At 37.3% G+C, this 16,712-nt stretch overlaps 1 protein-coding gene across 1 annotated transcript in view; it reads right to left on the bottom strand.

The window, feature by feature from the left end:
• CRYBG3 (crystallin beta-gamma domain containing 3) overlaps positions 1–16,712 on the bottom strand; it is a 362,092-nt gene that overhangs the window by 195,768 nt on the left and 149,612 nt on the right. The window contains exon 3 of the mRNA XM_053706046.1: positions 4,477–5,354. Coding sequence (XP_053562021.1) covers positions 4,477–5,354 — 878 coding nt within the window. The remainder of the gene's footprint in view (positions 1–4,476; positions 5,355–16,712) is intronic.

Genomic DNA, 16,712 nt, shown 5'->3' with positions numbered 1-16,712 from the left:
CACAGCAGTGAGGGAGAACAGAAACTGACAGAAAAAACAGATTTAAGCAACTGCCAAGTGGAAAAATGGTGCCCAAACATTTATTCACTCAGTACCTCAGCAAATGAAAACGATTTTACATTCCAGCAAAAACGTTAAACATAATCTCTAGTTATTAAACAGCTTTATGTCTTTCTTACAGTGTAATTCTAGTGAAGTACCATTCTCCCAGAATACTGAAGTGTAAAGTATACATACATGACATTATATCGGTATGGCAGGATTTTCTCATCAATTCCATTGTCAGAAAATAAAAACTGCTACATACCTCTATGCAGATTCATCTGCCCGCTGTCCCCTGATCTGAAGTTTACCTCACTCCTCAGATGGCCGAGAACAGCAATATGATCTTAACTACTCCGGCTAAAATCATAGCAAAACTCTGGTAGATTCTTCCTCAAACTCTGCCAGAGAGGTAATAACACACTCCGGTGCTATTTTAAAATAACAAACTTTTGATTGAAGATATAAAACTAAGTATAATCACCATAGTCCTCTCACACAACCTATCTAGTTGCTGGGTGCAAGAGAATGACTGGGAGTGACGTAGAGGGGAGGAGCTATATGCAGCTCTGCTGGGTGAATCCTCTTGCACTTCCTGTAGGGGAGCAGTTAATATCCCAGAAGTAATGATGACCCGTGGACTGATCACACTTAACAGAAGAAATAGATTACTTAAAAGAGGTTATGAATTGAATTTGTTAAACTCTGCCCAAGATGAAGCGATAACTAGTTCAAAATAAAAAAATGTAACAAAAAAAATCGTATCAGAGGGAGCATTGTTTTCAGCACGCCATACTCCTCAGTTCAATAAGGTTGTTATAAAAAAGCACATGCGGCTTTTAAATAATGATACTATATTAGCCCCTTATATAGACAAATATAAATTTGTGTCAAGAAAGCCAGACACATTGGGACCAAAACTTTCCCCTAGCACGATCCATAATAGGGATAAGAATACTACTACCTGGCTTCAATGTCACGGTAACTTCAAATGCAATTATTTTAACTGTAAGGCCTGTAAAACGGTAGTAGTGGGGAATACTTTCAGTTCTACAGTCACCACCAAAATGTCCTACATTAACTTTTATGCAATATGCAGAACAAGATGGGTTGGATACTTGATTAGCTGCAATTACAAGCAACAATATGTAGGACAAACCTCCCGCGAACTGCACGAAAGGGTAAGAGAGCATCTGAGAGATGTTGAAAACTTCAACAAGGATTCAGCCACAGAAAAACACTTCAATGAACTGCACCTCACTAGTATCCCTGAGTTTTTGGGTGCAGATCATTGAAATTGTAAAAAGACACGGGGGGGGGGTGATAGGCACAGATATCTAACAAAGAGAGAATTATTTTAGATTCTAAAATTAGACACTAGATACCCCAGGGGTATAAACTTGGAATGGGACAATTCATATTTCACTGATTAAGCATCATTAAGATCTTCATTCTTGTAAATAATAATAGAAATAAACAATGTTGGCTGGTAAAAGAGAGAAAAAACCATTAAAGAAACATGACAAAATATTTTTTTACTCAACTATCAGAAGTTTACAAACACATACAGTAAACTCTCCGTTAACCAGAACTCAAGCTACGAGAACTCTCAAGGAACCAGAAGAAAAATTGAAGATAATGTACATTAAAATGAACACTAACTTTGTTCCACAGCTTCCTTTCTCTATAGTGGGCTCTCGAAGGCGAAAGCAAGCCCTTTTCCTGCCACCAGACCCTACATAACTGCTCTTGAAATTTGTGAACACAAGGCAGTCTGAGAATTAGACATCACGCTGCCACGGGGTGCCCGGGACTGAACGGAGGCGGCATTAATCGAAATAAATCATTTGCTTTTATTTACGGTATTTAAATATTAACATCAAGTAAATACAACATTTATAGTATAGTATGGGTTATAGAACCTAGTTAGGCTAATTTTTAATAGTAACTTTTAAGCAACCAGAAACTACACTTATCCTTTAAGCTAGTACTTGTAGTTAAAATATGAGCAAACAAAAGCCATTTTAACACAATACAAAACTAAGAGTACTTGAGGCATATTTAAAGTGATGGTATATCCAAGATTATAACACACACTAGGAAAATAAACATTAGCTTCAGTCATCATTTACAAAAAAAATGGCGTTAATCTCACCCTATCTGTGCCAAAAGTATATTGCTAACTCAGCGCCTCTGGCCTTCCACGGCACATCGCTCTTCTCCAATGAGGTGACGTTTCCACCTCTAAACCAATAGCCGTGCGTGGATGCAAATCACTGTCAGATAACATGCATGGCTATTGGTTTAGAGGTGGAAACGTCATCTCATTGGAGAAGAGTGCTGTGCCCTGGGTGACCGGAGGCGCTGAGTTAGCGATATACTTTCGGCACAGATAGGGTGAGAGTAACATGTTTTTTTATTAAATGATGACTGAAGCCAATGTTTATTTTTAGTGATGGTAAATCCTAGCGTTTGTTATACGCTTGGATTAAGCATCACTTTAATGAACAGTGCATTATGCTATATTGGTGGAAATTTATATGAGTACCCATTTTAATCATTCATAATAACTCTTTCAATGGGTTTTCATAAGATTTAGAAATCTTTAGAAATCAAAATATTTGAAATCCATCAGAAAACCCAGTTTTGTTTTCATATGGTTTTCTTATGACTTCTTGCATTAAAAGAACCAATATTAGCTGTGTTCCAAAACATCAGAAAAAACTGTTCACATCACTTTTCACATTACTAATTCAACACTCTCCCAAGCCCATTGACGAGCTATCTGTTATTGGCCAATAGGGAGACATTCTTAAGTGAGAAATTAACGTAAAATTTCTTGTAATCTGAAATTATGGAAAAAAGTACATAAGAAACATATTCATTCTTTTATTCATTATTAATTTATGGAAATGTCAATAATGTTAAAGGGATACTAAACCCATTTTTTTTCTTTCATAATTCAGATAGAGCATGCAATTTTAAGCAACTTTCTAATTTACTCCTATTATAAATTACTCTTTGTTCTCTCTTGCTATCTTTATAAGAAAAAGCAAGAATGTAAGCTTACGAGCCAGACCATTTTTGGTTCAGCACCTAGGTTATGCTTGCTGATTGGTGCCTAAATGTAGACAACCAATCAGCATGCGCTATCCAGGGTGCTGAACCAAAAATGAGCCGGTCTCCTTAGCTAGTTTACTGCTTTTTCTAATAAAGATAGCAAGAGAATGAAGGAAAATTGATAATAGTAGTAAATTAGAAAGTTGTTTAAAATTGCCTGTTCTATCTAAATTATGAAAGAAAAATTTGGGTTTAGTATCCCTTTAAGAATTTGGCACAAAATTATATGAAAGTGTTGAACACACACATTAATTTGTTACTGGTGATGCAGAAACATTTTGCAAGTGCAGGTTTTTAAGGACATTTTACAATGACTGAAACAAAAATTAAAAATGTAGTAAGATTTCTTAGTATTATAAAGGTAAGATAAACATCAAGTAATTTGTATTTATTACTCTAGATATAGTTATCACAAGCTTAAACCTTTCCCATAACAGATTACTGGGTTATACACAATAAGCCAGATTACAAGTGAAGCGCAAAATATTGCTTCCGCAAAAGCGATATTAGTACTCAATTTAGTAAAATATGTGCTGGTATTACAAGTGAGGTGCAATGTGAACACGACCTCGCATTCGCATTGCATGGAAGCTTTGTGCTCACAAGAGAGCACTTCCATAGGCTCCAATGGAAGCCTCGTTCTAATACCGACAACTAGTGCAGCAAAGGGGGTAAGTTGAGCAGCAAATAAAAATATATATGTAAATGAATATATGCATATATATTTATGGGTTAATCTGTGAATATACACATATTAACACATAAATATATATGTATATAATCCTTTCTTTTTTTTAACACCCCATACCCGCCAACTTTCAGCCCTCATAACTGCTTCTTGCAGTTATTTTATTAAAAAAATAATAATGCTACAATTTTTTATTTTTTAATAAACTACACATCACTGTATTTTGGGGCCAATTGGGGACATTTATAAAATTAACCAGAGATCTGATCTCTGGTTAATTTTATGAGCACTAATTGCTACTGCAACCTCGCAGTGGCAATAACCAGCCACTTGTAATGGCTGTTTATTTATTGGACGTCCGTAAATGTGCGAATTTGCCAGTTTGCGGATGCGGTATTAAATTAGTGTTCCACTTGTAATCTAGCCCAAAATGTGCTTTATTAGTGCAACGTCACAGGTAAAACCTAGGGACACATAACAATTAGGTTGGGTTAAATGGAAGCTGACAATTATCCAACCCAAAACGAATTCCCAGAATTCTTTATATATATTCACATAATGTATCTAACTAGATTCATAACCTTTTATTAGGCACATTGATTAATTTATTTATAAGTATAACTTACTTTTGAGAGTCAGCTGTTTTCTGTTCACACTCAGGCCTAGTAACTTTTGTAGACCTTGTTTTATCCTTAACAGGCACTGCGGTATTTTTATCAAGCACTTCCATATCATTAACAGGTTCTGTCTTATCAATAACGGGCACTGCCGTATCAATAACTTGCACTGCTGTATTCTCAATAGGCACTGATGTATCTTTAATGGGCACTGCTGCATTATTAATTAATGTTGTTGTATCTTTATTAGGCACTTCCATATAATTCATAGCCACTGTCCTATCATCAACATGCACTTCCATATTATTAATGGGTTCCATCTGATCTTTAATGGGCACTGCCGTATCCTTGACGGGAACCATCATATCCTTGACGGGCACCATCATATCCTTAATGGGCACTGCTGTATCATTAACAAGCACTATTGTGTCAATAACAGGCAATGTAGTATCTTTAATGGTCCTTGCCATATCAATAACTGGAACTGCCATATCTTTAACAGGCACTGCCACATCATTAACGCCATGTTTGCTTGTTATAGTTTCTTCTGTTTCATTAGCAATATCAGCATCTAATGTCTGTTCTTGTTTAAACTCTCTTTCATCAGTATTATCCTTCTCTAAAATGTCCCCATTTTCCTTAGGAAGTTCTTGAGAAGCAATATTTTGCTTTAAATTTACTCCTGTGGATTTTGATGTAAAATTAAATATATTTTCAAAGAAATGTAAAAATTTTTCCCTTGGTTGTTTATCTTGCTCCAGTTGTTTGTCATCTATGGTCATATTTGCAATCTTTTCCTCTTCCTTTTTTTCACCTGAATCCTTCTCTTCCTCTATGTTTGTTGAGACATTCTGTATCAAGGCTCCAGGATAAGACTCCTGCAAATTCTAGAGGGAAAGAAAAATAGATAAAATGATAATTGCAATTAGCTGTAATGTAATGGAGATGTAATGATGCAGTACAAATTATGGTGATGTTGGTCCTGGTGTTTTCAGTATATTGATTACAGATAATGAGCGACCTGTAATCAGTTGGTGATGGTGGCAAGATGAAGGACCAGATGGTAAATGGAAAGAAAATGGATAGGTTATCAGAAAGATGGAGTGTTAAAGATAAAGATTGATTAACAGGTTCATAGCAAATGTTATGTAATATCAATGGTATTAAAGGTTCTTTGTTTTCTTGGCATATCTAGATAAGGAGCAGCAGTGCACTATTGGGAACTAGATGACTTTTGTTGGCTACACATATATGTGTTCAGCTAGGCCCCAAAAGTGCATTGCTGATCCTCGGCAGGGTTAAACACATAGTTATATGCAAACAACTGTGCAATAAAATAATAATCATTAGACAATTTTCTTTTTTTTCACTTTTTATTTCCCATAAAATAAACATTTGATGTAATTGGTGCTTCGTGTATAGGAAAACAACCGATTGCGCACACAGTTGATAGCTGACAAAATGGATGCCAACTAATAAAATCCAATGACAAAGTTATTTATCTACATAAGAAACATGTTTGACCTGAGCACAATGTGCATTCTTTTAACATAATGGAATAAAGCACTGAACTTATTGTTTAACACCTGTTTTTCTGTCCACTATCAACTGTGTGAGGGATCAATTGTTTTGTGCTGTGGATGAGATTGGTAGAACTCATATTCCGGGCACCGGCATGAATTAGCGGAGTTACAAGCATTACATTTATGTGACTACTTCTTTAGGTAGTTTTCAGTGTTTCAGCAAGAAGAGTGCTGGAGTTTCACTGAAGATGGCTGAAGACCAGTAAGTCTGGTGCGCTTTTTGTTTGTTGTTCTTCTGTTGCTCTGTGTAAAGGTAGGTTAGAAACTGTATGATATTTAAGAGAGGAGAATATATGGTATATGGGGTTCTTAGGTTGATAGATGATAATCTCTAAGGACTAATAGTCTATATAAATATGATCAGCTAGAACATTATTATTACGTAAGTGGTGGTGTATGTATGGATGAGTTAACAGATAGCTGATGATCTGTAAAAGGTGATGCTCTATGGATGGACTAACAATGGGTGGACTTACAAATAGATGCTATGTGAAGAACTGATGGTCTATGAAAAATAGAATGTATATGTGGATGTGGAAAAGGTAAATGATGTGAATAAGTTAATTATATATTAAACTGTTTTCCACTAGTCCCATGTTGATAGCAGTATACTTCTTTGAGATGGCACAAAGTTAAAACAGAAACCATATAAACTTTTTAATTCAGCATTTGGCATAAAATATATTTTTACCAATATATTTGATCATATCACATACAAATAGATTATCTCCTGCCACTATCTACGAAAGTAGTCAGAAAATAGATGATATTCAAAACAGAGCTTGCAAAATGTGTCAGTGTTGTTACAGTAACTCCCATTTTGATGTTATGTAGAAGATTGACACACATTCCAACATGATTATATGATACTATTGCTTCTTCACTTTAGTATATCACTGACATGAATGATGCTGCTTTCTTCAAGGACAGAAGAAGGTGTCTGACAGTCAGAGAAGGAGGTGTACACACATTACTTTGTTGTGATTGGCTAAGAATGCAACAATCTATACTGGTGTTGTTTTGTTTGTCTAAAAGAATGCTGTGAGGGGTGTGGCATTAAACAGTAGCCTGAATCCACTAAACCAGTGTTTCTCAACTCCAGTCCTCAGGACTCTTAACAGGTCAGAAGTTCATTTTATCTTAAGTAGAGCACAGGTGAAATAATCATCTGAAGGATGAGAGCAGGTTAGTAACCATGGTTACTGATCAGCTGATTATTTAACCTGTGCTCTAGTTAAGATATAATTAATATCTGGCCTGTTAAGGGTCCTGAGGACTGGAGTTGAGAAACACTGCACTAAACTATGGCTTTAGTCTATCACATTTAGTCTATGCAATGGTCCACTGAAAGGTGCCATGCTCATTATGAACAATATTCCCACTGGGACCAATACAGCAATATCCCCAGGGGAGTATTATGGCTTAGGCCAACAAGGCCCATGACTAGGGAGGCAGATTTGGGGAAGATAGGGGGTGGCAGTGGGACAGACTGACCAGTCACTCAATTCAGCCCTTGAATGAAGGCCAGGGAATTAGGGGGCAACCGCCAAACATTTTAATTAATTGTCAGCAGCAATCAATTTAAAAATTAAATTTCTATTTTTAAATTTTTAAAAAGTAAACTCCTTGTCAGAACCTTTGCAGGGGGGGGTTCCTGGTAGTGTACTGATATCACGTGAGTTGTCTCTATTGAATGTGCATGTGATGTAGTAATTCCTGGCAGTGGCACGCTGATGAAGAAAACAGCTGCAGCCTGCACTTTTAAAATATATGGACCGTGAATCTGCAGAGATGGATGATCTGGTCCACATATATCAATCTCTGGTTCCACCATGTGGGAAAGGCAAGCAAGGTTTGTATTTTCTTCTGTGCCATTAACAAGACTCTTGAGTCCATTAAGCAGCAGTGGGTGTGCGACTGTGTGCCGCCAGCTAGGCATTGCTCACCAGCATTAACGTAAGTATGGAGCCTGGAGGAGAAGGCCTACTGTGCTGATTATTTTGAGAACCTTGGTGCAAAAATGTTTTGGGGGTCCCACGAAGATCATGCTGGCTGACTCCTAAGTTTAAAACAAATTTCACACCCAGAATGACAAGGAGTTAACCATACCAGAATTAATATTATAGGAACCATGCGTGGCTTACTGGTAATAGGGAAGTCAAGTCCTACTGAACACTTACTTTGGAAATGCCATGAAAAATAAAAAAATGAAATGTTTTACGGCTAACCAACAAATATTATGGCTAAAAAGGCCTAAAGTCTGGGTGGGGAGCAGCAGAATTTTGAGTGCCTAGGGCAGCACAAAACCATTTTTACTTTAGGCCTGACAAGTCTGCATTGTATTGTTGTTTTCATTATCAATGTATCCTAAAGTGAATTATCTATAATAAATGCAAAATTGAAAGTTTGAAAATAAGTAAAAAAGAAAGAAAATATTACAATATTGCAAAACTGAATTGTTCTTCACAATTATGCTGAGCACACTTCCAGCTCTAAGCCTCAGGAAATGTTTAAATTGCTCAATAAGATTAATTTTATTTGAAAAATTGCATGCTCTAGGTTTCCGGAGGTGGAGCCTGTGCATGAGACTGTGCTGCACAAGCTCTGTCCATCTCCTCCGTGCAATTTACCTTGGCGGCAACTTGCGCGCCAGATACCCTGCAATTGTGGAGGATTATTGCATCCAGCTGAGACACTGCTGGAGGAACCCATACAGCGCTGCTACAACTTAGCGCTATAACATACCATCGGTGTGCAGGCCCCAAAGACCATCACCCTAGGGAGAGGCCGCACACAGTCGAAAGATCTCAAGAGGCAGTCCCCCCCTCCCACCGATGCTGCGTGAGGGGGGTAGATAGCCTGAATATACCGCAGAAGGCTCCAACAGAACTTCAGTATCCCCCCTCCCTTCACCTGCACCACGACCGGCGGGTAAGAGGACAAGCTGTGAAGATCAGTAAACACTCAACAATTTACCCTCCTCACCGGGTTGAGGAGATTACTCTCTTGCCGCTTTCTGAAAACGGAATGCCCGGTCTCCAGCTGGGTCCTCAGTTGTACAGAGACCTCTGTTTGTTGGCGGGTGAGTGTTCGGAGGGAGGAGGCAGATCGATACACGCCTAGGGCTGACAGAGATTCGGCGGCTTCCCGAGTCAGAGTGAAACTTGCGATCTGGAGGAGGATTGCTTCCTTGAAGTGGTCTCGGCTTCTGAGACGGGCTGCCGCTATTCCCCTCAGCAGTGTTTGGATACATTTACTTGCTCCAATTTCTCTAAAGGAATCGTCGTCCAGGCCAGGAGAGCACAGTTTATTGCTTCAAGATATGCCTTCAAGTAGCCATCTATACTAAGACCTTGGGAAACTGCAAGTATATTACAAAGAACTTAAAGTGAACAAAAAAGACACTGTTTTTTAGCATTGCTACATTAACTCTTCTAATTCAACACTGTTGTTTATTAACCCCTCTCTAGCCTTGGTTTAAACAGGTTGATTATAGACATACGCTAGAAACTGTTTCAAAAATAATAGTGCTTATCGATATATGGAATGCATGACTATTCTTACATAATGCATAGGATTCACTTTTCGCAAAGGGTTAATCTTCAGTAATTGGACGTAGAAAATCGCTTCAACAACACTTAAAGTTAACCTGAGTACTTGGACATATTAAAATCGAAAGTCAAGGGGGTTATATGCAAAAAATCTAATTCACTTTAAGTAAAAAAGAACCCAGACTCCCAATTGTTGACTACTCTGAAAAAAGTATCCTAGCTAATATTTAAGGCTGACCAACTCTGTTTAAAAAGTCTGTATAAACACTGTGTTAAAGTTTGCATTATACTAACAGTACTTGGTTAAAGTTTGAATGTCCTAATTTGCACATGATGGCGTTAACCCATTGTTAGAATGGCTAGCGAATAATCTACACTAGTGGTTATAAACCCTGACATATTAAAGTTTATTGCATGGTAGTTTATCTATAGGTAGTAATATAGTAAAAATAATTGGAGGCCTATAACCAAACATTTTATATAAGAGTCCTAAATAAGCTTTAAAACATCTAACTCTATCATTGATTATACTCTAACTAAAAAAATACCTGTTTTTACTAAGAGATTTTAGTCGTGCCATTATCTGAAAATAATACTAATAGGAATATTTGCAAACAAAGAAAAACCTATCAAAATATAAAAGAGGGTTATGGCTACAACACAAGGTTGAATTTATCTACAGAGCAGTAATATGCAGAGTTATTAATCAATTGATATAAGATCAGATATTGAAAATCAGGGGAAAAACAGAAAAGGAACCCTGATTAAGGATAAAAGGATAAGATAAGCTTTGCAGAAGAGCCAGCTCTATTGCATAGTAGGGTACACATAATCTTTCGAAGTCAGACATAAATTGAGAATCGTAAACTGGAATCATTATTATTGTTCAGATATAACTAACAGAATATTAAACTGCAGATTAAAGGCTGTACTGGTAGGATAAATTAAGGTTTATCAGAGTAATTATCTTATAAATAGTTTCTTAGCTAAATTATCCCTGAGATCTAGGATCCTTGGTGGTCTTATACACCCACTCCAATAAACTCACGTTCTCACATATTCACTTGATTTCACTCACCTTTTTTTTTTTTTTTTTTTTTTCTTCTCACTTTCTCTTCTTTTAATTTATAAGTAATCTTAAATTAATCTACTTAAAGAATTTACACCCTTAGTAGTTTTATACACTCACTTTAATAAACCACACTTGTCACACACTCACCTCAATTCACTTGATTTTCTGTGAGGGCCTTTTTTTTTCTTTTTTTTCTCTCCTCATCAACACTAACACACTCTTTTGTCATGCACACTTTGAAGAGAACAGAATCAAAAGCTGCACTTTCTTCTTTTTTTTAAAAAAAGAAACAAAGAAGGGGGGAAAGAGAAGGAAAAAAGGGGAACAATCCTTATGGACAAATATTTAAACTCACCATCCCAAAATAAAAGCACTTCTCCAACCATGGCTTCTAGACCCAGAGACAGGAGAAATAAGACAGCTACTGAAACTCTGGTTGAGTTACACTCTGAACCAGCTTCCTCCATAAAACATACTGAGGCCACTAACTCACAGTCATTAGTAAATAATATTATGGAAGCTTTGAATCCAAAATTTGAATTTCTTAGATTAGAAATAAAGCAAGACATACACATATTATCAGCAGAAATTAAACAATTTTCTGCACGATTGCAGGAAATTGAACAGAGAGTGTCTGATCTAGAAGATCTGACAGTAGCACATGACACGAATCTGAAGGCCAACTCACTCTCACTAACAGAATTACAAAATAAAATTGAAGAATTAGAGAACCGATCCAGGAGAAACAATGTCAGGATAATTGGGGTTCCAGAGACGGTTCAACATACAGAATTGATAAAACTTATGGCTGAGACTCTTCCCAAACTCCTTGGTATTCCGCAAGAATTATTACCCTTGGCGGTAGAAAGAGCCCACAGATTGGGGAGACTCCCCCTCTCAGGTAAAGATGGAATAAGATCAAGGCCCATAATAGCAAGGTACTTAAACTACCAAGATAAATCTAAGCTTTTACAGCTATCTCGCAAAAATACACCTATCCTCTTAGAAGGAAATAGAATCTTGTTTTTTCAAGATTTTGCTTATGAAACCTCCCTGAGGAGAAGGGAGTTTTCTCCAATCTGTGGCAGACTGATTAAGGAGGGAATCTCGGCCACAGTTGTTTACCCAGCCAAACTGAGGGTGGAATTGCAGGGTCATATATATTTCTTTGATAATGTATCCGATGCAGAAAAGTTTTATAAGGAAAAATGTGTTAAATAATGTTGATTTAAAAGGTTACATAGGAGAGTAATTCTGTGATGATTACTGATGTTTTGTATATTCACCATCCACCCTTACTATTGGGGCTTGTTGAATTTTAGTTTGATGGGGGGATGGGGGAGAGAGGCGCTTTACTTTTTTATCCCATTTTAATAGATATCCTTTTTTTTTTTTTTTTTTTTTTGTCTTTACCAATCTAAATCCTTTGATAAATGCCGATTAAAGTAAGGAAATTAGTTATATCCTCCTGGAATGTAGGAGGTATTTCTACTCCAATAAAGCGTAAAATAATAACCTCACATTTAAGGAAACTAAACACAGATATTGCCTTTATCCAGGAAACTCACTTGAACACAATTGAATCATTAAAACTAAGATCTTCTTGGGTTAAAGAAGTATTTTTTACACCTAGCATAGGTAGGAAAAGAGGAACAGCGATTCTTCTAGTGAAAAATATCCCATACGAGGTATTGTTAGAGGATTATGATCCAGAAAGCAGAATCCTGATTTTAAAAATTAAATGTTCAAACTCCATATTCACCCTATGTAATATCTATGCCCCCAACAAATTCGAAATCAAATTCTGGGAGTCATTACAGACTAAAATCTTGCAACTTGGTGAAGGCAACATAATTGTAGCAGGGGATTTCAACATGACTCCACAGATTCCCTTGGATAGATGTAGACAAACACGAAGTACCTCTATCTCCAAAAGAGATAAATTAGAAAATAAAATGTTTAAGGCTTTATTTAGGAATCTTGCCCTTAAGGACATATGGAGGATCCATAATCCAACTCAAAGAGAATTTACATGCAAAGCTAGGAGTGTGAACTCGATGTCAAGAATTGACTTATTTCTTTCATGTAATTAGCAAGAGTCCATGAGCTAGTGACGTATGGGATATACATTCCTACCAGGAGGGGCAAAGTTTCCCAAACCTTAAAATGCCTATAAATACACCCCTCACCACACCCACAATTCAGTTTTACAAACTTTGCCTCCGATGGAGGTGGTGAAGTAAGTTTGTGCTAGATTCTACGTTGATATGCTCTCCGCAGCAAGTTGGAGCCCGGTTTTCCTCTCAGCGTGCAGTGAATGTCAGAGGGATGTGAGGAGAGTATTGCCTATTTGAATGCAGTGATCTCCTTCTACGGGGTCTATTTCATAGGTTCTCTGTTATCGGTCGTAGAGATTCATCTCTTACCTCCCTTTTCAGATCGACGATATACTCTTATATATACCATTACCTCTGCTGATTCTCGTTTCAGTACTGGTTTGGCTTTCTACAAACATGTAGATGAGTGTCCTGGGGTAAGTAAATCTTATTTTCTGTGACACTCTACGCTATGGTTGGGCACTTTATTTATAAAGTTCTAAATATATGTATTCAAACATTTATTTGCCTTGACTCAGAATGTTCAACATTCCTTATTTTTCAGACAGTCAGTTTCATATTTGGGATAAATGCATTTGTTTCAATCATTTTTTCTTACCTTAAAAAATTTGACTTTTTCCCTGTGGGCTGTTAGGCTCGCGGGGGCAGAAAATGCTTCATTTTATTGCGTCATTCTTGGCGCGGACTTTTTTGGCGCAAAAAGTTTTTTCTGTTTCCGGCGTCATACGTGTCGCCGGAAGTTGCGTCATTTTTTGACGTTTTTTTGCGTCAAAAATGTCGGCGTTCCGGATGTGGCGTCATTTTTGGCGCCAAAAGCATTTAGGCGCCAAATAATGTGGGCGTCTTTTTTGGCGCTAAAAAATATGGGCGTCATTTTTGTCTCCACATTATTTAAGTCTCATTATTTATTGCTTCTGGTTGCTAGAAGCTTGTTCACTGGCATTTTTTCCCATTCCTGAAACTGTCATTTAAGGAATTTGATCAATTTTGCTTTATATGTTGTTTTTTCTTTTACATATTGCAAGATGTTCCACATTGCAACTGAGTCAGAAGATACTTCAGGAAAATCACTGCACAGTGCTGGAGCTACCAAGCTAAGTGTATCTGCTATAAACTTTTGGTATCTGTTTCTCCAGCTGTTATTTGTATTGCATGTCATGTCAAACTTATTAATGCAGATAAGATTTCCTTTAGTACTGTTACATTACCTGTTGCTGTTCCGTCAACATCTAATTTTCAGAGTGTTCCTGATAACATAAGAGATTTTATTTTTTAAATCCATTAAGAAGGCTATGTCTGTTATTTCTCCTTCTAGTATACATAAAAGTCTTTTAAAACTTCTCATTCTGATACTGATAATGGTTCTTCTGGTTCAGAGGTTTCTGTCTCAGAGGTTGATGCTGATAAATCTTTGTATTTGTTCAAGATGGAATTTATTCGTTCTTTACTTAAAGAAGTGTTATTTGCATTAGAAATAGAGGATTCTGGTCCTCTTGATACTAAATGTAAACGTTTAAATAAGGTTTTTAAATCTCCTGTAGTTATTCCAGAAGTGTTTTATCTCCCTGATGCTATTTCTGAAGTAATTTCCAGGGAATGGAATAATTTGGGTAATTTATTTACTCCTTCTAGACGTTTAAGCAAATTATATCCTGTGCCATCTGACAGATTAGAGTTTTTTGGGACAAAAATCCCTAAGGTTATGGGGCTGTCTCTACTCCTGCTAATGTACTACTATTCCTACGGCAGATAGTACTTCATTTAAGGATCCTTTAGATAGGAAAATTGAATCCTTTCTAAGAAAAGCTTACTTATGTTCAGGTAATCTTCTTAGACCTGCTATATTTTTAGCGGATGTTGCTGCAGCTTCAACTTTTTTTGTTAGAAGCTTTAGCGCAACAAGTAACATATCATAATTTTATAGCATTATTATTATTCTATAACATGCTAATAATTTTATTGGTGATACCATCTTTTGATATCATTAGAGTTGATGTCAAGTATATGTCTCTAGCTATTTTAGCTAGAAAAGCTTTATGGATTAAACTTGGAATGCTGACATGTCTTCTAAGTCAACTTTGCTTTCCCTTTCTTTCCAGGGTAAATAATCATTTTTGTTCCTTTCCTCACAACAAGGAACAAAAGCCTGATCCTTCATCCTCAGGAGCGGTATCAGTTTGGAAACTATTTCCAGTTTGGAATATATCCAAGCTTTATAGAAACCTATAGTCAGCTCCTAAGTACCTATGAAGGTGCGGCCCTTATTCCAGCTCAGCTGGTATGGGGCAGATTACGTTTTCTTCAAAGAAATTTGGATCAATTCCGTTCTTAATCTCTGGTTTCAGAAACATTGTTTCAGAAAGGTACAGAATTGGCTTCAAGTTAAGGCCTCCTGCTAAGAGATTCTTTTCTTTCCCGTGTCCCAGTTAACACAGCAAAGGCTCAGCATTTCTGAAATGTGTTTCAGATCTAGAGTTGGCTGGAGTATTTATGCCAGTTCCAGTTCTGGAACAGGGGCTGGGGTTTTATTTTATCTCTTCATTGTACCAAAGAAGGTCAATTCCTTCAGACCAGTTCTGGATCTATCATTATTGAATCGTTATGTTAGGATACCAACATTCAAGATGGTTACTGTAGGACTATCCTGCCTTTTGTTTAGCAAGGGCATTATATGTCTACAATAGATTTACAGGATGTGTATCTGCATATTCCGATTCATCCAGATCACTTTTAGTGTCTGAGATTCTCTTTTTAGACAAGCATTACCAGTTTTGTGGCTCTACCGTTTGGCCTAGCCTCAGTTCCAAGAATTTTTTTCAAAGGTTCTCGGTGCCCTTCTTTCTGTAATCAGAGAATAGGGTTTTGGTATTTCCTTATTTGGACGATATCTTGGTACTTGCTCAGTCTTCTCATTTTCGAAGAATCTCATACGAATCGACTTGTGTTGTTTCTTCAAGTTCATGGTTGGAGGATCAATTTATCAATCAGTTCATTGATTCCTCAGACAAGGGTAACCTTTTTAGGTTTCTAGATAAATTCAGTGTCTATGACTCTGTCCTTGTCAGACAAGAGAAGTTTAACATTGATATCAGCTTGTCAAAACCTTCAGTCACAATCATTCCCTTTGGTAGCCTTATGCATGGAAATGTTGGGTCTTAGGACTGCCGCATGCTCCTTTGCTCGTTTTCACATGCGACCTCTTCAGCGCTGTATGCTGAACCAATGGTGCAGGGATTACTCAAAGATATCTCAATTAATATCTTTAAACCGATTTTACGACACTCTCTGACATGGTGGACAGATCACCATCGTTTAGTTCAGGGGGCTTCTTTGTTCTTCCGACCTGGACTATAATCTCAACAGATGCAAGTCTTACAGGTTGGGGAGCTGTGTGGGGGTATCTGACGGCACAAGGGGTTTGGGAATCTCAGGAGGTGAGATTTCCGATCAATATTTTGGAACTCCGTGCAATTTTCAGAGCTCTTCAGTCTTGGCCTCTTCTGAAGAGAGAGTTGTTCATTTGTTTTCAGATAGACAATGTCACAACTGTGGCATACATCAATCATCAAGGAGGGACTCACAGTCCTCTGGCTATGAAAGAAGTATCTCGATTTTTGGTTTGGGCGGAATCCAGCTCCTGTCTAATCTCTGCGGTTCATATCCCAGGTATGGACAATTGGAAAGCGGATTATCTCAGTCGCCAAACGTTGCATCCGGGCGAATGGTCTCTTCACCCAGAGGTATTTCTTCAGATTGTTCAAATGTGGGAACTTCCAGAAATAGATCTGATGGCTTCTCATCTAAACAAGAAACTTCCCAGGTATCTGTCCAGATCCCGGGATCCTCAGGCGGAGGCAGTGGATGCATTATCACTTCCTTGGAAGTATCATCCTGCCTATATCTTTCCGCCTCTAGTTCTTCT

Source organism: Bombina bombina, chromosome 3 (assembly GCF_027579735.1).
Source record: "Bombina bombina isolate aBomBom1 chromosome 3, aBomBom1.pri, whole genome shotgun sequence".
Classification (NCBI taxonomy): Eukaryota; Metazoa; Chordata; class Amphibia; order Anura; family Bombinatoridae; genus Bombina; species Bombina bombina.
This window is presented reverse-complemented; position numbering and strand designations above follow the sequence as displayed.